The following is a 24,959-nucleotide window of genomic DNA, read 5'->3' as shown; positions in this document are numbered from 1 at the left end:
TTTGGACTCGGCGAAACCGTCGAGTAAGTCTCGATGATCTTACGCATCCACGTAAATAAGAAAGTAGCTGGAACGAAAAACAACCTGGCAAAGACAGCCTGAAAAAAATTTTTGAGGGGGTTGAGCTTTGCAATCAGGAGAACCTAGAGTCTGTTCCCGGGTGAAGGTACAAAATCTGCCTTGAAGACCGATGAGTGGAATCTAATAAGCCACAAGACAGATGAAAAGAAACAGACTCAAGCCTCCTTTCTGGCGCATCCAAAAGCCGTTCTTACCAGACACTGGAGAAGTTTCACTTCAATGCATTTTACCAACTGGGAAGGGTCAACCTCAAACAGTTAAAACCCAAGAGATCCCAGGATGAGGAGAGGGATAAAGGTAGTGCTGATTAATCTTACCTGTCATTTTTGGAAAAAAAAACAGAAACTGTCCACACATAAGCTACTCTTGTAATGGACTGTGTCATAGAAAGAAGCAAATATTTACGACACTAGACCCCATTCCCTAGACTAGTTCTCCCTGGACTTAAAAAAATTAAGACTTTATGAGCTGGTCTATCAAATGCCTTTATGAAGTTCGTGAATACAAACATGTACTAACTTCTTCATTCTTCAAGGAGCAATACAAAAGAAATCCAAATTTTTGGTTTATGAAACACCAATTTTAACTAGAAGCCAAATAATCACTCAAATTGCTCCTAAATACTATTTGTAATATACCTTTAATGTATTCCCTAAATAATATAATTTCCAAAACTCACCGAATTCTCTTCTTCTCCATGCCCATGTTCCTCCTCCTCATTGTGTAGTCCTAACTTTGCAGCGAGCAAATGCAAATCAACCTTCTTTAACAATTCTCCAAAACCTTCTATAGTCATTTTCTCGCCGTCTCCAAATTGAGAAAATATCTTTTTTACGTACAAATCTGTACTGGTCAAGTTAGATTCGACACTACGTTTCGATACATTTAGGGCAACATCTTCATTTTCCGGTGTCGTTAATTCGAGGTCATTATCTGGATATCCGGCATGGGGCGCTTTTGCCACATGTTTTTCCCTAACAAGAGCAAATACAATTAAAGCAAAAGTACACAAAACGTGTTTTAGGACTTACCTAACACTTAGTTCCGGATTGTTTTCAATTTTAGGAATATTCGGGTCCTTAAAGCCATCGTACCGGTGTTGCTGGACGTGACCTATGGCAGCATGGGAGGCGCACGGAGAATGTGTTGCACAAATTAAGCAAAATATGCTTACAGAGATCAGATGGTGGGCCATCCTTGTGGACTGAAAGGAAAGTAACTATCATAAGTGGTTAAATAGTTTGAACGGGCACTGGTAAATGATAACCTTAGATTTACCTAGGCTTGGTAAAAATTATTCTCTCTGGTGCAATCACTTACTGTTGAATTTCTTGATTAAATTAAATTTCTAGACACATCAAGCAATTGTAGGTATTTAAAAGGTTAACACATATACACGGGCAGAATTTTAATGAAGAATAATAAAGGCCAACCCACACATTATGTAAGATAGGATGATATGAGTAAGAAGCACACTTAATTTTAAATAGCATGTGTATTAATATTGTAAAATCTTGTGTTGAATGGAGGAATGGACCGAAATTTCTAAAGTTTTCTGGAATGTGTAAATTGTAGAACTAGACTAGATTGATGGGTATGAAGTTTAATATAATGAAAGCAAAATGAACAAATGTGGTGGCATACTTATCTATGTAATTAAAGTAAATATCACAATTTTTTATAAGTTGGAAAAAAATATTGTAAGCTTGGGTGCCTCTTAGGCAAGAAAATTATATGACAGAGTTAAACCAACTGTTAGAAACCAATTTTCAGCAATATTTTTGTGAAACATTTGTAGGTGATACAATTACAATATTTTAGATAAAAATAACCACATTGGGGCATTTGGATACAATATTCTTATTAATGATTTACAAGAGTTGTTGGTAATTAAATTACCAGCATAGGTCACTTTGCTATAAAAAGAAGTAATAGAACTAATATAAAAAAAAACCAATGCAGCTATTTTAAAAAACAATGTCTCAGAAAAAGTATTCAATTTAAATTGAAACTTGATAGGTTAAAATATTCTACAGTATTATAAAATGAATGCAAGATATTTTGCATCGTAAAATTCCAATACATAACTAATGTTAAACAAATTATCTAAAATTGTATGATGAAGCAGAAAATTAAATAAAAAACAAAATCTATTGGATTACTATTGGGCTTGATATATCTCTAATAAATGCTCATTTTTATTTTTTAAAGCAATATGCGAATAAAATGCTAATTTTGCTTTATTCAGCACTAAGCACTATAAGAGTACAGAAAAGATTTGGCATACTGTGAATGAGCTTACCAATCAGAACCCAACTCATCAAGACATAAAATTTATAATTAATGAAAGTGGAACCAACATTTGTGATCCCAAGCTGATGGCAGTTGAATTTAATGAAGATTTTATTACAATAGGCAACAAGATGACTATTTAAATTATGATACCAACAGAGAAGTCACATTTTTTTATTACAACCACTGAAACACTTTTAAGGTAACTGCTGTAATCCCGGTATACAAAGCAGGCAATAAAAAATAAATATATAACTATAGACCAATAGCATTAGCAACCACAATTAGTAAAATCCTAGAGAAATTTATTAACTTGAGAATAAGTGTGTTGTTGGAAAATAAATATTTAATTTTAAAATATCAAGCTATTACCTATTTCTGAGGTAGCACCTTTTATTGTAGAGTTTTTTAACGATAGCTAATGGCGGTTTTCCAGGATCTGCCAAAGGCTTCTAATAGTGTAAAACATAGCACTCTACTCAAAAAACTTAAAAACATGGCTTTTTAAGCCATACCTTATTAACCACAGGCAAATTGTAAAATTTAAGAATTCATTTAGTCAACCTCAAATGGTGGAGTGTGTGGCATTTCACAGGGGACAAGACTGGGTTCAATTATTTTTCTTGTATATATCAATGGTCTTAATTCAGACATAAAAAGTGCAGAGATAGTGTACTTTGCACATGATACTGAATTTTAGCGCTTTTGACAGGGATGAGAAGGCATTGGCAAGAGTTGGTTTGATTACAATTTTCTTACTCTTAACTACGCGACCTGGAGACTTACCAGATGGGAATATTCTTGTTATGCATACATCTAATTGTCAAAGACTCACTTGCTGTAATCGGTCTGAAAAAATCCATTAAACTGGTAATATTAAAAAACTAGGAATACTTTTCGATCAATCTATGACTTATAAACCAATATCCTATTGGTGCAAGAACAAATATAAACAATTTGCTTTCAATTCCTAGACCTTCATATTCTGCAACTCAAAGACACAAAATTTACTGCCAAATGATCTAAAGAATGCAGATAGTTTTAAAAAAATAGAAAACCCCATTGATTTATGGCTGATAAGCAGTTTTAGGACCATATGCCAGGATCTGTGTGTTTTAAGAATTTAACTGCCTAGTGCTATTGTAATTTTTTCCTTAATATAAAAAATATTTTTATTTTTTACACTGGACTTTCTTAGTATCACTTATTTAGTGTTCTGTCTAAAATACTTCAGGATATTGCATAATTTTAGAAATAATTTTTTGTATATATCTTACGAAAATGAATTTTTTGACTTGATTTAATCTATTCTCTACGATTTTTTGTTTAAAAGGAGATGCAAATACTGTGCTATCAATTAGGGTAATAATATTATTATTCTCATTTACATAAGTATTTCTATCAAACTTTCCCGTAACTGATTAAGCAAAAAATCTTTTTTTTCCTATTCATCCTTTTCATGAAGTATACAAGTATAGGAAGTTTTAGAATTATGGGTTCAAACTTCTAGGGGTTATTCAGTGCAAAGGTAGAAAACATTTGAGTACAGGGACCCAAGTCGTTATCTTTAAAAACGATAACAGCGATTGTTTTTTGTAACTGCATTCCATATTGCCTTAGTCATGCTATCTTATTTGTGAAGTTTTTAAGAATTGATTGATATACATTGATCGAAAATGAGTATTAACAGTTAACTTTGTATCAAATGTCACTCTAAGATCTTTAACTTCAGGGCGTATTAGAAGATCCATAGATCAAGTATTCAAGCCCTGTCATAGTCACATTTCACCAATAGAAAAGGCTCTGCAAAGGCTTATAGGTACAGGACACAATGAGGGAGTCTGGAGGGCACCTCAATGGTTTCAGAAACTGTTCCACACTGTTGGACCATGGTCTGCAGTGCAAAACTGGATCTCCATTTTGCATTTAATCTCTGAATATTGTATAGGTGTGATTAACCCTATCAATGTCTTTTGTAAAGCCTAAATATAGAAAACCAACCACCTGTCTAGTGTCTACCCCTCTTCATGTTACTTATAAAAGTTTCATAGAAAACCAGACATGTTGTTCTTTAGTGATTACATGTTCAAAATCTCAAAATAATTGTTTACTCACTTCCAATATACTTAGAATATCTGAGTGATTTGCAAATTAGAAAACAGACTGATGGAATTTCAGCACGATTGAATGATTTGCTGAACAGTAACTTAAGTGGAATAGCCATTGTAGATTGGCTACACCTAAGAATAAAGATTGCCTCTCTTCAGGGTCACATTTTAATTCTATAGGGCACTGTTGTGTTCAAATTATAAGTAAAATTACAAAATTCTGAAAAATTGTAGACCTGGAATAAACTGTTAGACACAAAGTGTCTTAGAACTGTTATTACTAAAATTATTGAAATACACTCTCAAAAATAAGAATAATAATGAAACTGAAAATAAAACATATACATATGCCAAATTTAACTGAAAACATGTCACAAAAATAGATCCTATCTGAATGACACTTTTAGGCAACATCAAAAACCCTTAGCATACTTTTAATTTTAAAACGTTCATTTATGTCAGCATACAAATAGTATTTAAAATAAATTAAAAAAATAAAAATGTATAAAGGCAAATAAAATTACTTATCATGTGATATTATGAAATATTAATCCTGGATCCTACCTACTGAATCTAAAAATAAAATAACATAAAAATTGTTTTTTTTAAATATACATATACACTGTGGGATATTAAAATTGTACTTAAAACTTTATCAAAAAATAGCATAAATGATATTAACACCTTTTTAATCTATATTTTTAAATGTACACTTCATTAACTCAGTCATAAATTGATTCAAAAAGGTATAGTTAATATTTCAAATATTAAACTTCATTATGAACTCCTTGGAAGGCCAAACTCGCCATGATTTATTAGCCCAAATTGTCTCTCCAGGAAACTATTTAAGCACATGACTTGTGAACATTAAATAGTTTGAAAGCAAAACAATAATATTAATGTCTTTAACATGAAAGAATATTTGTTTAAATTGTACATAGTTTCAGCAATTAAAAATAATTAGAGTTGTGCTACAATTACTTGAAATTAATGAATACAATCTTAATGAATTTAAGATAAACTTCAAAAAGTGTCATTATTGCCAAGACAATTTTGTAGTCTCATGAATTTCATAACTACACCTATGTCATTACATTGACACCAGGAAAACACCCTAAAACTTTTTCATATCCTCTTAAAGAGCAGAAGGAAAAAATGATTTGTCTGTATATCATCAAACCACATGCATAAGAAGCTGAACTCTAAGGTCATAAAAGACATCAGCACACAAGTTTTCAGTTATATGGAAATATGTTAGAAGTTGTATACATTTGTAGCTATTAAATTAATAGTAATCAAAAGAAGTGTATAAAAATAAAGCTTTTTCTGCTATTTATTTATTTACCATAGTAAGTAATATAATATGCTTATATTAACAGGCCTTGAAACATTTGGTTTGTAATACAATAAGGACTTTTTCTTACTGCTTATCTTTTTATAGTTCAATATTTATTTTTAATGATATTGGCCATTGACAGTTCACTCAGTGACCAGAAAAAATCAGTGCTGCAATTTTCCCACATTTTTATTGAAACCACAGCAGTTTTAATAATTCCTTATCAAAATAATTGTTTGGTTGATTTGACTGATTCGACAAAATTTAGTTGGTTTGACTTTGGATTATAATAGTTGGTTATTGCTGTAAATTATATTTTACAATATGTATGGTTAATAAGTTGTTTATTAGTAATCATAAAAACAAAAGTTAAAACCTGATTAACCTGAGACTATTGATCATGAAAAATATTAAAGAATATTTTTCCTAGCTTTATGCTTCATTTTATCAACAGATGTGAAATTAAAGAAATCAATCAATCAATCATTACAATATCTATTTGCGCTGCTTGTGATTCTGTTTATTGAACTGTGAAGAAACTAAAATGCACTATGAAATGTATAGAATTGACAAGTAATCAAAGAACTGATGTTAAAAAAATAGAACAAAGAAGATAGGGTCTAATGGAATCCTTGGAGCACGCCAAATGTAACACTAAAAAGTTATAATGACTTGTTGTTTTTGATCAGTAAGATAAGTAGCCACCCAATCCTCCTGCCAACAGATACATATAGAGCTAGATTACAGTAAATATGGATCAAGCTAGAAATTGTATTAGTGAAGAGAGACATTTAATATTACAGTAGAAAAGCCAAAAGAAAATCTATACATTTATTGAGAATCCACTCAAATGGTTACATAGTATTATTGCAAACATTTTAAAGAGTAATATACAACAAAAAAACCACTGCAAAATAAATGCTATCCCAGAAAAATTTGTTCAAAATTAGGTAACCATATTAAATGCCAGGTTTTGAAAGACCCATTTGTTAGTTGATATTTATAAAAATTAGCAACACTAAAACACCAATAACATGACACCTACAACTAGATGGACCTGCATGAAACAGTTGCTAGATAAGTTCAGCTTTAAAGTAATCAAAACCTACTGCAGGAAAAATGAAAAAACATTATTTTTAACAATGAGGTCTAATTTAATTTATTAATTTCCAACAGAAGCAAAAAAATATAAACAAGTACAAAGTTATGACATCTTAACAAGAACATAAATACTGTTGCTGAATAAAATTATAATAGTAATAAAAAAGTACAATAAAATTTAACAAAAATTTGTCAATATCTGAGCTCATTTGTCATTCCTTCAGAGGTGTGGTTATAAACTCATCAACAGAATAAAAGTTGTATTCTAGAAGAGTATCTCTGGTGAGTACTTTGATTTTTTTAGGAGATAGCTGGTGAGTAGAACATTGTAATTTGGTGTAAAGACTAAGGGGTAGTGAATTATTCTTTGATTTTCTTTTTTTGATAGTTTTAAATAAGGGGGATGTATTGTGCACCTCTTGTGTTATAAGAGTGAAAATCTAAATTTTTTTATAACTAACTTTGTTTTTAATGAATTTTAACAAGACAGTTACAAATATATATACAAGGAAGGGTTAAAATTTTTAATTTTATGAAAAATAGTCTACAGTGCTCCCTACAGTGAAGATTTAAAATTATCCTCAAACCTCTCTTCTGGAGTCGAATATATAAATGTAGTGTGTTTAAAAAAAAAACGCCGAAATACGTCAAAAGGTTTGTCAAGGAGGACAACTTTCTAACCTAAAATTACTTCACCCCCTTTCACCCTCTGCCCCCCCAAGGTCATCTCCTTAAAAATTTTAAATTTTAAATAAAAATAAAAAATCAACACTAATTTAGGATAAGAATTAACCAAAATCAAAAGAACAGAAAAAAAAACTAAAAAAACATTAAAAAAATTAGTAAATAAATGTATTCAAACTAAGAACTAAATAATATATCCTTCCCCACCGACCATACACAGGTGAATCAAAATAAGTGCTAGATTGTCATGGTGAATATCACAAGAATCAGCAATAGTCAAAGTCAAAGTCAAAAATGTTTATTACCAAAAAAATAGTTACAAATATAATTAGCTAGGTACATGAGAAAAAATTGACAACTTTTAGTAAAAGGAACTGCTTCGCGACTATATAAAACCGATAGCGCAATTTGCGTGAAACAGGCTTTGAAAACATTATAAATAAACACAAAAAAAAATCCTAATTAACCTAAAAAAGAACAAAACTAAAACTAAAAAGGGCAGAAACAAAAAATGGCAAAGCAATTTGGCTGGCATGCGTGTAAAAGTTAATATAGTGTTAAAGTTTTGACACATAAAGTGACTCTGGTACAGAATGTTGGACCTAGCTGTGTCCAAGTTAAAAACTGGTCACTGTATGGTACCACGCGTGGTATATGAAAGCAAATTCTTTGCAAAAGGAATGGGCAGTCAATGTTATGGCTAAGTAAATTAAACAGGAATTTCACCAAATGCATTTCTCTCCTCTTCGCAAGTGACCGTTCAGTATATCTAGAGAGAAGCATATTATGGTCAAAACCCCTTAGAGGATAGACTATATCATCCTTAAATGCCAAAAATTTAAGGAATTGCTATTGAACTGATTCCAATAGGTTCTCTAGGTAAATGTTCTGGTTGTAAATGGGAGATCATGGAGAAGTGAGGGAGGGAGTAGTCCAGTTAGGATCTAACAAATGCATAGTAGAGAGTTTTGGCAGTGGCTGCGTTCAAAAAAAGTTTGCAATTTCTAATAATAAAGCCCAGCATCCAAGTAGCTCTATATACAGTATCTTCAATGTGAGGGATAAAAGAGAGAAGACTTTTTTTGGTCAAAGGTGACTCCAAGATCCTTAAAACAGGTAGACCTTGCCAGAGACTCTTCATTGACTGAGTAATTAAAAACAACTGGACTTTTCATTCCATAGCTGGCTATATTACACTTGGAAACATTAAGGTTAAGCCTGTTCAAAGTGCACCAATGGTGTACAGTATTGCTGTTCTCTTGCAGTTGACCATAATCAGCTATAGAGGCAACCTTATGGAAAGGCATTAGGTCATCAGCATATGCTAACCGAGAGCAACTGAGGTTGGAGATCAAGTCATTAGGGAAAACACAGAGAAGGGGGACCAACTTAGAGCCCTAAGGGACTCCAGGGGTGGCTGAAAAACAAGCAAATCTAAACCCTTTGACTATTACAAACTGAGAGCAGTCAACTAAATAAGAGTTAAGGAGCTTTATCAAGAAACCGGAGAATCCAAACTGGTGTTCAAGCTCATTTAACAACATCTAATAAAACCCAATGTTTGGAGAGACAATAGGATTTATGAGACGTATATGACAATTAGCATCCCAATTTAGGACAAAATAACTAAAGGACATTCATATATAGACTAAACACTATCAAATAAAACTTTGATGTTTAGCTTCATAATATTTTAATTACACCATGTTTCAGATTCAGACAAATTTTCAATTGCAAAAATTAAAAATTGTATGAAGGAAACAGGATGAGATATCATTAATGAATGTTAAAGAGTAATGGATCAAGATGAGAACCCTGCAATATTCCAGAAGCTACCATAATCTCTACCAAATAAAAAATTCTCAGTGGCACCATCTGGTTTTTACAAGTCAGATAAGACTTCAACCACAGTAAAAGTTGACCAGGTATGTCAATAGACTCCAATATGTTCATTAAAAATTGCATGGTTAACTTGATAAAATGATTTGGAGTGTACATGGTAACTGTTGTCTTCTGATTTCAGCAGGAAATCAATAAAAGTGAGCAAGTTAAGTTGAGTTGAATGTTAAACAAGAAATTCTACTTGTTAATTGATAAAACAGCCCCTTTAGACTCTTGGCAAAAAATTATGGACTGGGCTCTCAAATACTTTGGGAATAGAACTTAAAATGTTACTGGGACTATAATTGGTTACATGCTATCTAATTGGTTACCTGGTATCTGGGGTTAAACTTAATTTCCAAAAGTTTGAAAAAATTCCACTATTGAGAGAAGACTACCATCGGGACCAGATTCCTTATTTAACCCATTCAGGAGGTGGGCTGTACAGGTACATTTATTATTTTCCAGTTTACAAGCCTTTAGTATTTTTTGTTTATATGAACATTTTTGAAGCATGTATAAAAACAGGGAGCAACATTACAATTCTTGCACATAAAACACCAAATTCCAAACAAAAATGCTGCTTCTGGCCAGAGGAAGTAACTATCGATTTCAATGTATGTCCTGAATGGGTTAAGTCCAGGGATGAGGCAGATTTTGTGGCAAGATAAGTTAATAGTACTATGTAGAAGTTTTATCAGGAGGGTCCTAGACCTTCCCTGTAAATATCTGTGAAAAGAAATCAATCTACAAAGACTTCTGTGTATTAATAAAGGGTGATGGTAGTAATATGAAAATATGAGTAGTGCTTTTGATAGAATAGAATAGAACCCAAATTTTGGATAAAGAAAACATGAAATAAATTTACTTAGAAATCTTAAGGATAATTAAACTATGCTGAAGAAAGCATGTTATTACACTGTGTCTATCAGCAAGACAATGATCTAAATAATAATACTTGGTAGTAATGCAATGGTTCAAGAGAATTTCTTTTATAATATTGGAGTTATAATACCCTTAAACAGTAAAAAAAGCACATGCTATATTGTAAAAAAAAAACATTCAATGGTCAGTTAATAATAGGGAAATTTATTATTTACTATGTTAAATATATTCTAAGAGTCAAAATAAGTTTCAAATATTTTAAATAATACTTCATTTGAATTCCCACCTGGTGTATCCTGAGGGTGAACAGTCTTTGTACATAAAGTGTTGTTAGGGGTCCAATGAAGTAAACAATGCTATAATTCAGAATACTTTACTTACTCAGTCAAGCAATAAAGAATAAAGTTGCTGACACAAATGATGGTGATAAATATTAATTAAATAATGTAGGAGTTAGCATAAATCAAAAATAGAATGCTTTTTGTTTGCATGCCCATAAATGAACATGGACAAGAAACAAACCCTGCGACTTATTAAATTACAGTTCGCCGAAAATAGCAGGTTATTACACGAATAAAACGAGTCAACTCAAGCAGAAAATAAGCCACTTTCTCTAAATTACCTAAAAAACCAAAACTATTTTTGTTTACTTAATTAGGTTACCTCGAATCCTCTGCCTCGATTAGCTAATTCCAAACCGGTCGGGAAAATGTGTTATGTTAATTATTAAACCCCAAAGTGCATGACAACTTTTTTCAAATTGCCACGGAAAATTCACAGATCACTCTTTGACCGGTTGTAATATAACTCCCCGTAACACCAGACGCGGTTTCTAATGAATGAAATCTTAGCTTAGAGAATCAATCAACAAATCAGTCAATCCTAAGTTCATCAATATTTTTGTTTCAATCTGTCTGTCCATGATCTCGATATCAAATGCGTTCCTACTATATTGACAGATTTAAAACGTCTATAAATGACAAATGACAACTACTACATGTACGAACTTAAGCCATATTTTAGCAAGTAAGCGCCTTAAGGGGCCCATTCACTAGCGAGCGCGGTTGTACAACATGGTTGCGCTCCCTGTATGTTCGCCAATCGGTGTTTGGCGCCAACGCGAGCGCAACACGTTGACGGCGGTTCACCGGTTTTCAGTTAGATTTGAAATCTTTGTTGGGCTTGTTGTTGCGCTCGCTGTTTGCTGTCCTGTGTATGGTAGCTAACAACAAATAAATGCAGGATGGCTCAAAAAAAACATAATGAAGTTGAGTTTATAACAGAGTTTATTCATATTTATAAAGAACATAATGCATTGTGGAAAATCAAGTCTCCTGAGTATTCCAATCGACTTCTAAAAGAGAAGGGTAATTCCGCATTAATTGATGTGCACCAACGATTTAGTATCGAAAGTGCGACTAAGGACGCTGTAAAAAAAAAATCATCCCTACGTTCTTCCTTCCGAAGAGAGTTGAAAAAAATAAAACATGTTAAATCCGGAATGGACGGTGATGAAGCTGAACAATATAAACCCACTTTATGGTATTACAACTTATTTCTCTTCAAAGCAGATCAGGAGGAAACCAGGAAAAACATTTCGAATGATATAAGCGATGAAGACTTACGGAGGTAACTATTGATTAATTACATATATTTCTACAACATTTTATTTTGCCAAGGTACAATACCAATTGTATTAAAATAATTCATATAATTACATCTATTTTGTTTGGCATCATTTGTGCAATTCTTGCTGTTGGTATTCTTTAGCCCATGAATCAACTGAGATTCATTCCTATATTCTCCATATACACTATCACCTATTTCTGTATTTTCATAGTCAACGCACAAAGTGCTTATGTAAGTGCTACTTTCTCTCCTTAAGAAATTGTGAAGCATGCAACAAGCTAGTACAGTTTTATCAACTTTTTCAGGTATTAGATTTATCTCTGTTGACAAAATTCTAAATCTACTTGCCATTATCCCAAAAGCATTTTCCACAATGCGCCTGGCACGTGATAAACGGTAACTAAGTACTCTTTGCTCGTAAGTTAAATTATTTTGCGGAAAAGGTTTCACGATATTTTTATGCAGTCCATGCATCATCAGCAACAAAAACATTATTCAAATTTTTAACATTTTGCTCTGGTTTTGGTAGATTTAAGGTTTCTTCGTTTAATTTTTTATAAAATGATGTCTAATAGATAACTCCTCCATAGGACATTCGTCCATTTGTTCCAACGTTAGCGTAAATAAACTCATAATTTGCGTTTACGATAGCTATCAATATGATACTAAAAAAATGTTTATAGTTGTAGTAATATGATCCAGTTTTGGGTGGGCATTTGATTCGAATATGCTTCCCGTCAATCCCCAATCCCGCCACAGTTTGGAAAATTCCATCTTTGTTCAAACTCCTTTCCGATTTCCATCCATTCGTTTTCTGTATTTGGAAACTAAAAATAAAATATGTTTTTAGGATTAGGAAGAACGCCAGTGAAAAAAAAATGTGAAAAAGGGGTCAAAAGATAAAGAAAAAGAGGTGATTCTGAAAAGAGCCTATGCTGCGTTAGCTAATGAAGATGAATATGATGCATATGCAGTGACTGTGGCAGCCAAGTTAAGAAAACTTTCAGAGGAACGAAGACTTTATTGCGAAAATATCATAAATACGGCAATATTTAAAGCAGCTTTGAATCAACTTAGCGAACATTCAACATTGTCACAAACTCAACCTCAAAACCAACAATTCCAAAACAACAATTTTCAATATTTAATGTCCATTCAGTTTTGCATGGCCAGGCCAGCTCATATCCAAAATCTTTTATTGCTTTGACACCTTTACCGTCCCACCTATGACGGGCCTCAAATCCAAAACCAGGATACAAACTGTGACGTGCCTCACACCCTAAATCGCCCCACATCACGTCATTCTGACTATGGAAATCCTTCACGGCTGCAACTTTGTGACTCCTCTCAATCTCAAAAAAAATATTCTAATCAACCGCAAAACCCTAACTCTTCTAAATTCCAAAATTTGACCTCTGCTCAAAACCAAAGTTATGGTTCTTTACAATCCAGAACCCAACATCCACAATCCAATATCTATTACTCTTCTCATCAGCAAAATAATCATTCTCCACAATCGCAACGTGATGATGGTATCCAATCTCCAAATGATAACTTTCGTCAACCCAAAAGCTATGATCTTCCTGTTCCTGAATCCCCAAATTATGGATCTTCGGACTCCGATATGTACTCTCCGAACCCTACTTCATCTGATTCTTCAAACTGTGACAATTCCCAATCCCAAACTTTCCATAATGTGACTACATATTCAACGAATTTCACTCCATAAAATGAAGTGAACGGAATTTTCTTCTTGTTATTCTAAAAGTTCTAATGGTTTTGTGAATTTTTTTAGCCTTTTACCAGAGGTCCTGTTTACTTTCGTTACCAAATGTATGTGCTAAAAGCAATTTCGTTTTTTTTAAGTTGTAGTTTGTGACAATATATATAATATAGAAGATAAGTTTGACTTATGAATAGATTATAACAATTTCTATTTATGTTACTGAATATAATGTGTATTAAAAATATTATAAACAAAAAATCTCATTCATATATTTTTTCCTTAAAACCCGATATATAGCTTCACATGTTTCTGAAATAATTCTACCTAATAATTGCGGAGAAATTCTCATTGAGAAATTTTAATATTCAAAGGATCGACCAGTCGCCAGAAACCTGAGAGAAAAGAAATTTGTTTAGAAAAAATGCCAAACCTAATTTTACGAATTTAAAATTTTAATCCACTACATACTTGTATACTACATACAATGATAAAATTCTTATTTTACCTTAAAGTAGCAATTAACCTTTCCTCGGCTGATACAGCCTGCCGAAGTTTTGTATCTTTGTTATGAATGTTCTTACCTTTTTCAGCAACTTGATTGTGTTTTCATTCATTCTCGGAAAATTCCGGTAGTCATCAGGGTTTGATGTTCTTAGCTCTCTTAATAAATTCAAATCTGAACCTTGGTCTCTGTTTTTTAACCATTCTTTCAGCCAAACTTTTTTTTTCTTTTTCACAGTATTACCATCATTTTCCATAATTAACACAACAGCTAATAATTGCTTTTTTGTTAGTGGCATGATTCGCAAAAAGCACTTTATTCAATAAAAAAATCGATGATAATACAAAACTTTCTATTTCATTGTGTATACGAACAATGACAGATAACCACAACTTTGTTGGCCAGCGTGGATCGCCAGTGAGTCGCCATAACCGCCAACGTCAGGCCAACCTCGTTGTCCAACCGCGCTCGCTAGTGAATGGGCCCCTTTATTCGGTTGCCTTACGATATCTTAAGCGTTACGTCATCATATGGTTGCGCTCAAATGACGTCATGTCTAACAGCTGTCAGAGTCTAAAGCCATATTTTAGCGAGTAAGCGCCTTACTCGGTTGCCTTACAATGTCTTAAGCGTTACGTCATCATATGGTTGCGCTCGAATGACGTCATGTCAAACAGCTGTCAGAGTCTAAATATTAGTAAATATTAGCTATACCTTTCATCGGTATTGCATTCGCTTTAGAGACTGACCTAAACCATGAAAACCCCCATTTGTCTAAGTTTTCAAAACGTTTTGAGTCTAAATCCGATCTCATACATTTTTAGAATCAGATCTAGATCGTAACAAAATACAAATTAATTTCGCCCTGAAAACGTTTATAAAGAGGAAATACAATAAATAAAAAAGTTACTGGCCTTAACCTAACCTTACTCATATTTTTTTCCACAGAAATAAACACAAACTAATCAAAAATCAATTTAAAAAAATATCCATGCAACCTCACCCTTACGTTCTTCACTGTATATTTTGCAAATCTATTCGCTCTTTTGATAATTTATTCTTTTCTGCATTTTTATTTGGTTTGGATGTCCCAACTGTCTCATATACATTAATATTAGATAAATTAAAACTAATACTAAGAAATAGAATGCTTCTCTCAACTCTAAAAAAATATCAAAAAATGTTTCCGTCTCCCGAGACCGCTAACGAACGCTTAAAGCGCCTTATACGGTGACGTCATGACTTAATAGCTCGAATGAGATGTCTTAAAGACGCTTATAGCCGCTTACTTGCTAAAATATGGCTATAATAAATATACTATAACCGATTCCAAGCGATCTATCTGTAATTACCGTTCCTAAATGGTATTAATCATGCGTCCAAGCGGTTATAGTTATAACCATCTTGAGATACGTGACGTCACCAATTAGCCCTTTATACGTCATCAATTTGGAACAGTAATTACCCACGTCCGGAGCTGTTTTCTAAACGTCAAATGTCAAAAATATTAAAATAAGTGCGGGAAAAAATAAAAACAAACAACAAATTATTTTCTTTTTAAAATTCTTAACTAAGTGTAACTTTCTATTTTGTATTTTTGTCAACATAACCTCTCAAAAACTTGAATTGTTTTGTTTCTCTACAATTGGCACAACTGAAATTGGTCATAGTGACTAATATCGAAAGGACACAATCACGCAAAATGGCGGCCACCTAGTAGTGGTCATTTACTTTTAATTGAATTGGCAGTCCAGGTATATTTATTAAGTTCGTGTTGGTATGACGTTTAAAAAAGGATGCTGTCACATTATGCACGTATTAAAAAAGGAAAAAGCTATATCGTCTAGTGTATACGATATACCCAAGCGTGTCGTCGACAAATCGTTAAAAACTAGGTTATCCGCAAGACACTCACGACTGAAAATTTTATTTAGAATCAGTCATATCGAGTAATCGTATTGAATCGTGATTTAAGAATCCCAGTAGTGGACTATCAATTCAATGATAAGTAAATGACAACTACTAGGTGGCCGCCATTTTGCGTGATTGTGTCCTTTCGATGTTGGTCACTCTGACAAATTTCAGTTGTGCTAATTGTAGGGAAACAAAACAATTAAAATTTTGGAGAGGTTATGTTTACAAAAACAAAATAGAAAGTTACATTTAGTAAAGAATTTAAAAGAATTGCCTTAGATGTGTGATTTTTCTTGTATTTCTTTAAGAATTTCGTTAAAAATTATGAAAGAAAGTAATCCTCACCTAAAATGAGACAAAGTTTCAATTAACTTGAGATAGATGCATGCACTTTAAAATATTTGTTTTATTATTCTGATAATCTTGAATCTTATAAATCTAAACTTAAACTTGAATCTTATAAATCAAAATACCATAAAAATGATAATCTTTATTTAAATTTTTGCTTGTATTTATTACTTAAAGAAATCAGTTGAAAACACTTTGATTTTCACTCTATTTTTACTATTACGGCTTTTACTTTCCTTCTATCTAGAGTGTTTCCACATTAAAAGGTACAATAACCTATAAAAATTAAAATATAGATGATTTTATGAGGGTTTGTAATTAGCAAGGGTTTATATAGTAAAAATAAACAACTCTATATATTATTCTACCATAAACACAGTAGAGATGGGTCAAACCCGCTATTTTTGTATAGCAGTTGCTATTGCTACTGTTAAACTGAAATAGCAGTTAAATATAGCTGCGATTTAAATAGCAGTTATTACATCAGCTTTATCTGACACGTTACGTATGTGTATGTATGTATATGTATTATTATACATAATTTTAATTAAATAAAGTTGATTGTTCTTTTTAAGAATGTTTTTTGTCCCCATTGGTTACACAAGTTATTTTTTTAACTTAAATTTTATTTAAAAATTGGATTAATCTACGATAAATACGATACTGGATTCAGGATTTTTCCAACGAATTTTAATTCGCACTTACAAACTTATTATACATACAACTGTTAAAAGAGAATATAATTCGAACTTTTTTAAAATTAAATTATTGGTTTACACGATTATTATATTATATTCGTTTAAAACGAGCTTTAGAACTCAAGAGAAATAAATTACGGGGACCTAACTGAAAATCTCGGCGATATATTATAAAATATATATTATTATTATTATACATATATGTAATATGAACGTCCTCCTGGCTCTACGATATTAAATATTTAGATATTCCTTGTCACCCAATAACCACCTGTTAATGCATCATTAATTTCAAAATTTACTCCATTTCGCGTGGAATATGTACAATTTTTCTCCCAATATCTGGGCGCGATGTGCAAGGTCGAAGCACTTGTACGAGAGCAACGACGGTGAAAACAAGTAAATTTTTGGTGTCGATACTAAGTCAATTGTTACAATCGTTCAAACAATTTAATTAATTTTCGGTTTAAAAACCATTTTGTGATAGTGGTGAGCCTGGACAGCAACTAAGGGGATCCCCTTTAAGAAGACCAGAACTTACTGTCTTATTCGGTAAGTGCCCATTTGAGTAGTGTGGTACATTCGTTTTTTACAATTTTCTTACTTAGCAATTACTTACAATTTTCAAATACAGTCCACAACCTTTTCAATTTTTTATTTATGCGTTGACACCACCTCTTTTCCTACCAATAATTGTTATAATTTGCTTTAATCAGAGAAAAACAACAATAAAACACATTTTATTTTTTAAAAACAGACCATATAAAATAATGTTACTACCTTACTTGCTAAAAATGCAAAATATCCGTAAATAGTCGAAAATCGCCGAATCGCGTCTCGCCGTTCAGTCGCAGTTGCAGATCGCGCATCGCAGTTTTGCTAATCTAACCAAAATCGGCTCGCGTGCTCATTATTATTTTGCTATTACAGCTGCTACAAAAATAGCAGCTATTTTTTGGGCTCATAGCAGTTACAATTATTTCAAACAAGATAGCAGTTATAAAATAGCAGGTTGCTATTTAGCAACCCACCTCTAACACAGACAGACAATTCACAATAATTCGGCTTTGAGACACAGTGAACCGAATACGTTTAAATAAGGATGGTGATACATTATCCACGTATTAAATAAGGAGGAAGCTATATCGCCTGTTGCAGACGATATACCCAAGCGTCGTTTAAAAATCGCCTAAAACTAGGCAATCCGCTATACTCACGCGTCACCGTCGTCAGCTTCATTAGGCCGTCGTCCCACCAAAGATACGCGACGGCGACGCGAAGGCGATACGATTTCGCCTGGACACATTCAGACGACATGCAGTTGCTCCACCAAAGATACGCGTTTCGTGTTTCCTACGTTAAGTTGTTCAGTTTAGTTCAAAATGTCATCGAGTAAAGACGAGGATGTGGTTGCAATGTATTGGTATTTGCGGAATAGAAAAAAATTAATAAAAAGGCAAAAAAAAGAAAATAGTGGGTGCATACTTTTATTGAGAAAAATTTAAAAAAAAAAAATGTTTGTTGCTGCTAAGAAGCTGCACAGACATCCATTAAAATCCAGTTTAGCATTTCGTTGTGCCATAATAAACAAAAAAACAAAACTTCGATAAATGAAAAAAAACGCCAACACACACAGCTTGAATGTTGCTTCGCAACTGACACGTCCAGTCTCCCGGCAACACGCTTTTGGATGTATCTTCGGCGCAGCGTTGGTGGGGACAAAATGATTTTAAAACATGGGTTCGACACGAAAGATACACGCTGGCGACATCGCGGAGATGTGGCGTCGCTGTCGTGTATCTTTGGTGGGACGACGGCCTTACCGTTATTTAATATATTTTTTGTTGGCAACCCTAAACCAACATCAAAAGGACACAACACAACCACTATAAAAATGTCGGCCACCAGGCAGTGGTAATTTTTGGGTATTAATTATAATTATAAAATTCCCTTCATATGTACTTAGGGACCGAATTCTAGCTGTATCCTGGATCCAAAAAACATGGAAGAAGATTATAGCCAGTTGACCTGAGAAGTAGAGGCCACCCAAACCAGAACTTAAAAAAAAAATTTTTTGAGTCCAAAACTGGCCACTGCGGCAAATACGAGGTTAGATACAAATACTAGTTCCGTCGTGGTCTTGACATCGTAAGAACTGCCTGTTTGCAGTCTGCGTGAATGGATATTCATCGTTGGTCAGTAATGTTGCTACCGATTATTTGTTCTGCCTCCAGGGTTATGCTGTATTTTTCGGTTTGTAAGGACTTAATTCAGTGCCTTTATAATATTAGCATTAGACATGTGCGAAACTACCATCAATGTGCTGGCTGTTAGTAAATTTGGGAAGCCGAATCGTAACGGGCGTCAGGCTGTTAGAGTGATCGTTGGTATTACAGACGATGTTAGGCTTCTTTTGAAGAACAAATTGAAGACTATCGGTAAATTCTTCATCGAGACGGACATGACGCCTCGGCAGCGCAATGAGCTTAAGGCAGCCAAATCGGAGTTAAAGCGACACAAAGAGGAAGGAGAAAATAATCTTTATATAAGATACATCAATGGTTCCCCCAGAATTGTAGCAAAAAACTAGATTCGCCTTTATTTTCACATGCTAGTGATGCCCACTTAATCTGTTTTTATCAAAATGTTCGTGGTCTTAACACTAAAACCGAGACTTTTTTTCTTGCCGCCATTGCTCAGGATTTTCACACCATATGCACCACCGAGACATGGTTGAGGCCAGAGATATCTAGTGGTGAAATATTTCCAAAGACTTATGATATTTACTGGTCGGACCGAAAATTTGAATCCGTTATTGCCACACGTGGTGGCGGAGTTCTCTGTGAAGTTTCTAAAAACATTGTGTCTGAAAAAATTAGTTTGTCTGATTTTTGCAACAGTATTGCGCCCTCTATCGATGTTGTTGGCTGTAAATTTACTATTAGGTTACGGATATTTTACATGATTGTTTTGTACATCCCACCATCTATCATATCTGTAATTTTCGAGCAATTTCTGGATCAGTTTACACTTTTAATATTAAAGCTAAACCATAATGTAATAATAGTGGGCGATTTTAACGTGTCTGATTTCTCTATTAACTCACCTACAGGTAATCATGCTAGTCAAAAGTCTATTGCTGCGAATAATTTTGCTAACACTTTTAATCTTGTTCAGTGTAATCACATCCTAAACTATAATAACAGACTATTGGATCTTGTTTTATCTAACTTCACCTGTACTGTTTCGCGTAGTGACGTGCCTTTTGTCTTGGAGGATTTGCATCACCCTGCACTGGAAATTGATTTTACTGTCTCAGGCCAACGTGTCCATAATTTTCAGCTTAATAAAAACTTATCTCATTCTTTTAATTTTAGAAAGGCTAACTTCCATCTCCTTTATGACTCGATCCTTGAACCTGACTGGTCTACTGTGTATTTATCCTCTAACGTTAATGATGCATGTGGAGCCCTATATGATATATTGAATGGCATATTTGCCGCACACATTCCTCTTAAGCAGCAACGTAAAAGAAGATTTCCAAATTATTATTCTCGAGAATTGATTAAGAACATTTATAGGAAAGAAAAGGCTTTCAAGGACTTTAAAATGTACAATTATCCATTCTTTCAAAGTAAATTCCATTCTCTTAGACGCCTTATCAAACTACAAACACGCAATGAATATAAGTTGTATATATCAAACACCGAAAGGAATATTTATTTGGACCCATCTAGCTTTTGGAATTTTATTGGTTCTAAGGCTGGCACCAGGATTCTTGGTATGATGAGGCTACCCGATGACGTGGTAATTTTAGACCCACAATTCATGAGTTGATGCTTTTGCACTGTTCTTTGGTGAGGCATTTATACAATCAAATTTCATTAGCCATTCGTCGACGTCTGATAATGTGCCCCACTTTGACATTTTCAACGTTGATGCTTCTCAGATTATTTCGGCTAGTAACAAACTCAAAAATAAGTTAACATCGGGTGTAGACGGTGTACCTAGCTTCTTGGTTAAAGATTGCATTGGTGTCCTGACTGACTAACCTACATTTTCAACTTAATACTGTCAACAGAACAAATTCCTGAAATTTGTAAGACTGCTAAAATAAGCTGTCATAGGCTGGCTTTTGCCGATGATTTGAAGCTATATTTAAATGTATATGGTTTGGAGGATTGTGTTTTTCTTCAGAACTGTCTAAATACATTGGCGGTATGGTGCGCTGTTAACAGGTTAGGCTTGAATGCGTCTAAATGTAGTATGGTCTGTTACTCTAGATCAAAAACACCCTTAAATTTTAAATACTTTATTAATGATACTATTTTGAGTAGATTAGAGCAAATTACTGATCTTGGTATCACCTTTGACTCTGAATTTACATTCGTTCCACACTTCAACAACATAGTCGAGGCTTGGGTTCATAATTAGAAGTTCTCAGAGTTTTACTTTGGAATTTACATTAAGACTGCTTTTCTGCCTAGGCTTAATGCTAGACATCCCCTAACTTTCTCTCTGCCAAGGCCTCATACTAACATCTGTTGAAATCGCCATTATATACAATATGCGCTATATTTAATCGGACCCGTCACATGTGCGATATAAATTTCTCTCCGGTTCATGTGATTGCCGATATCTTGGTGGATCATTACTCTTGGGATTAAGACCCATGTGTTTAAGTTATAGTTGGTAGGTATATTGCAGTTAATTTAATTTAATTTTGTTGAATATGTGATTATCTTGTTAAACTTTTATAATTGGGTTTTTATATCATATTAATTGTTATTTGTTCTAATTTTTTGGATAACTTTTGAGATTGTGACTTTACTTTACTTTTTTTCTTTTCTTTTCATTCTTTTAGGTTTGTTTGTGTGTGTTTTTTTTAACTATATTTTTCATTGTTTTGCAACTGTTTCCTGTTATTGGGCAAGTTGCCTGTTGGAAATAAAGGCTTATTATTATTATTAGGCATACATAGCTCCTTGACATAAATGTCTAGAGGCGTCAAACACATCATGATTTCCAATGCCTTGTTCGCATAGCTCTTGTTATGTTGAGGCAAGCAATGATTTGAACATGGTCTAATTTTCGACGAATTCTGATCTGATCCACTTTATGGCCCAAACAATAGCGCCGTACGTTATCATAGGTATTATGATAGATAGATGCACATAACCACACTGAGAGAATAGCTCCAGGTCTTTCCAATTAAGCGTTTGCACTGCTCCTAAGAGATATATACTTTCTGAAACGCAAACCGTTTGTTTAAATTTACCCGTTTGCAGAATGACTAAATCATCCGCGTAGGCTATTGTGTGGTGGTGGTCGTTACTAGTACTCGTTTTGAGTGGAAAGAGGACTCTTTGTGGTCCATCGATTTCCCACTCGCCCTATGACCCCACTGAGTATAGGGTAGAGTCTGTTGATCTCGTTGGAGTGTATGCATGTTGGTTACGATAAAGCGGGTTAGATGTCAAGATTTCATCCCTTATGTCTGTCACATAACCTTTTCATGGATTTCAACAAAAGGATGATAGGGCAATAGGACGATAAGGTTTGGGAGAAAATAGTAGCTACCAGATTTTTGGAGGGTGGGAGTAAATGTGTCATCCTACCTACGTAGCTTGCCTACTTTCCAACATAAGTCTTTATTGAGCGGTTTTTGGAGTCTGGCAGCATGTATATAGTTCTTTATTTCCTTGCAATACGTTCTCCATGCTTCATTCTGCTTTTGTTTTACGACCTTTTTATATTGATTGAGGTGGCTTCGATAAAGGAGCCAATCCTTCGCTTCTCTGATATTTTTTGCTTTATTGAAAGTGTTCTGTCCTCAGTTTTTCCAGTTCTTGATACCACCAAACTGAGGCGTTCCCAGAATTCTGGTGAAGCTTGGGTAAGATTTTTGGTATGACTTTATGATCTAGCTTTGGATGCTAGTAGAGTACTGTTACAATTCCTCCTCATCACTGACAGTGTTAACTACTACCGTTCTTAGGGCATTGTCCGGACAATTAAGTTAAGAGTCTTGCCGATTTTTCTAGGGGTCTCGATATACTCTACAGCTTACGAACATTACAGTTTAAGGTGATATATACAAGGTGATAACTTCGTCAAAGACACGCCAGATAACACTGAATTTTGATATAATGAGGTGCATAGTGATTACATCTATTACAGTTTGACGGTTGATTAACTTCTAATATTGCAAATAAACAGATCTTTACCTATAATAAAATCATAGAGCGATTAACTTCTGAGATTGTCATCGCGGTCCCAGTTGACACGATGTGAGTTGAAGTCACATCCTATTACCAGTTCCACGCTTTGCGTCTGGGAGTTTGCTACCTATTCCACCAAGTCTCTATTGGGTGGTAGGTAGACAGATGCCAGGGCAATATTCCTTTGGTTCATCACCTTTTAGGGTCAGTTTTGGTTACTGTAAGGTCAGACGTACAGAGCTGTGGTAGAGATTGGGCTGTGTGTAGCCTAGTTCTAGATGACCGTCTTGGGTTGTTATTACTGGGGAAGTGAAAAAGAGAGCTTAAACCTAAGGTCTTATTTTATCTTATCCAAGGTTCTTGAGTAAATGCTATTGGATTCTGCATGACATCAAGGAGCTGGCAGAATGCTGCCGCAATCTCCTTCCCTAGGAAGGCTGAGATATTAATATATATCCTGTTTGTCGAGGTGGGCGCAATGATAATGTATCAAGAAAAGTATCTAAGAGTGTATCAACTGCATTCATGGATACTTTCGGCGGCGACTGCTCCCGAAGCGGCAGCACTACAACTCTCTTCGTTCGGCTCGACGGTGGTTGTGCAACTGTCGGTCGCTCGGTTCTGAGGGTCCGTGCTACTCAGCCCGGAGTCAACATTTCAGTTCATTTGATCCATTAGTATTCTGCCTACATTTTCAAAAGTTCCTGAAAGAATTTTAGACACTCAAATTCGAAATTTTCTAAATGCTAATGATATTTTGCCCCTTAAACAGTCTGGGTTTAGAAAGAATTTCAGTTGTGCCTCAGCAATGGCGGATATTATTGATGACATCAGGGGTGATGATTTCTGCCCTTGTTCTATTGGACTATAAGAAAGCCTTTGATTTTATTAATCACGAAATTTTAATGTCTATATTTCACTATATAGGTTTTTCTGATAAAGCTATTAATTTCATTAATTCTTATTTAAGCGGTAGGGTGCAGCGAGTCAAGATAAAGGAAAATGTATCTGAACCTTGGGAAGTTGATAATGGCGTGCCACAGGGTGATATTTTAGGACCCTTATTTTTTATTATTTATACTTTTAGATTTTATTTTTATTTAAAAAACTGCCTTTACCATTTTTATGCTGACGATGCTCAGTTGTATTAGTCTTTTCTGCCAGAAGATGCTAAAAATGCGGAAGCAAAAATTAATCAAGACTTACAAGCCATATGCGATATTTCTTCAAAACATTTTCTAAAATTAAATCCTTCTAAGTGGTCTGTAATGTTTATTGGTAATAAGCTAAAAATTAACCATATTTTAAACAGCAACACTATTAATATTAAGATGGGTGATGCTAATATTCCTGTTGTAGATAATTGTAAAAGTTTGGGCTTAATAGTGGATAGTTATTTCGTTATTTGCGCTTTCAGCAACACGTTTCTAATGTTCTAAAAAAAGGGTCCTATTTTGCTGAAAAAATGTTGTGTGACTCTACTGCTGTCACAATGCAATTATTGCGATGTCGTTTACGGTTGGTGCCTAGACTATAATGACAGGTGCCGATTG

General features: G+C 33.9%; 1 protein-coding gene and 1 long non-coding RNA gene across 7 annotated transcripts in view; both read right to left on the bottom strand.

Moving 5' to 3' along the window:
- The window catches only part of LOC126750370 (zinc transporter foi), a 53,645-nt gene extending 42,393 nt beyond the window's left edge, over positions 1 to 11,252 (bottom strand). The window contains exons 1-3 of one of the 6 annotated variants that reach the window (XM_050459972.1): positions 11,032 to 11,252; positions 1,113 to 1,285; positions 761 to 1,055 (exon numbers count right to left, since the gene is read on the bottom strand). In XM_050459972.1, the coding sequence (XP_050315929.1) occupies positions 761 to 1,055; positions 1,113 to 1,276 (459 nt within the window). In that variant the 5' untranslated portion in view covers positions 1,277 to 1,285; positions 11,032 to 11,252. Of the gene's footprint in view, positions 1 to 760; positions 1,056 to 1,112; positions 1,286 to 1,348; positions 1,477 to 10,654; positions 10,773 to 11,031 lie in introns of those variants that run through there. The other 5 variants (XM_050459977.1, XM_050459973.1, XM_050459974.1 and 2 more) reach the window with 5 other exon arrangements.
- Positions 11,253 to 11,636: 384 nt separating this feature from the next.
- On the bottom strand, positions 11,637 to 14,572 carry LOC126750372 (uncharacterized). Its single transcript, XR_007665695.1, has 2 exons — positions 14,305 to 14,572; positions 11,637 to 12,824 (listed from the first exon to the last, which is right to left on the bottom strand). It is a non-coding gene; the product is annotated as an uncharacterized LOC126750372 (long non-coding RNA).
- Positions 14,573 to 24,959: the final 10,387 nt, after the last annotated feature.

This window comes from Anthonomus grandis, chromosome 2 (genome assembly GCF_022605725.1).
Source record: "Anthonomus grandis grandis chromosome 2, icAntGran1.3, whole genome shotgun sequence".
In the NCBI taxonomy this organism is placed as follows: domain Eukaryota; kingdom Metazoa; phylum Arthropoda; class Insecta; order Coleoptera; family Curculionidae; genus Anthonomus; species Anthonomus grandis.
The sequence above is the reverse complement of the archived record's forward strand: the minus strand, read 5'-3'. Positions and strand labels throughout refer to the sequence as shown.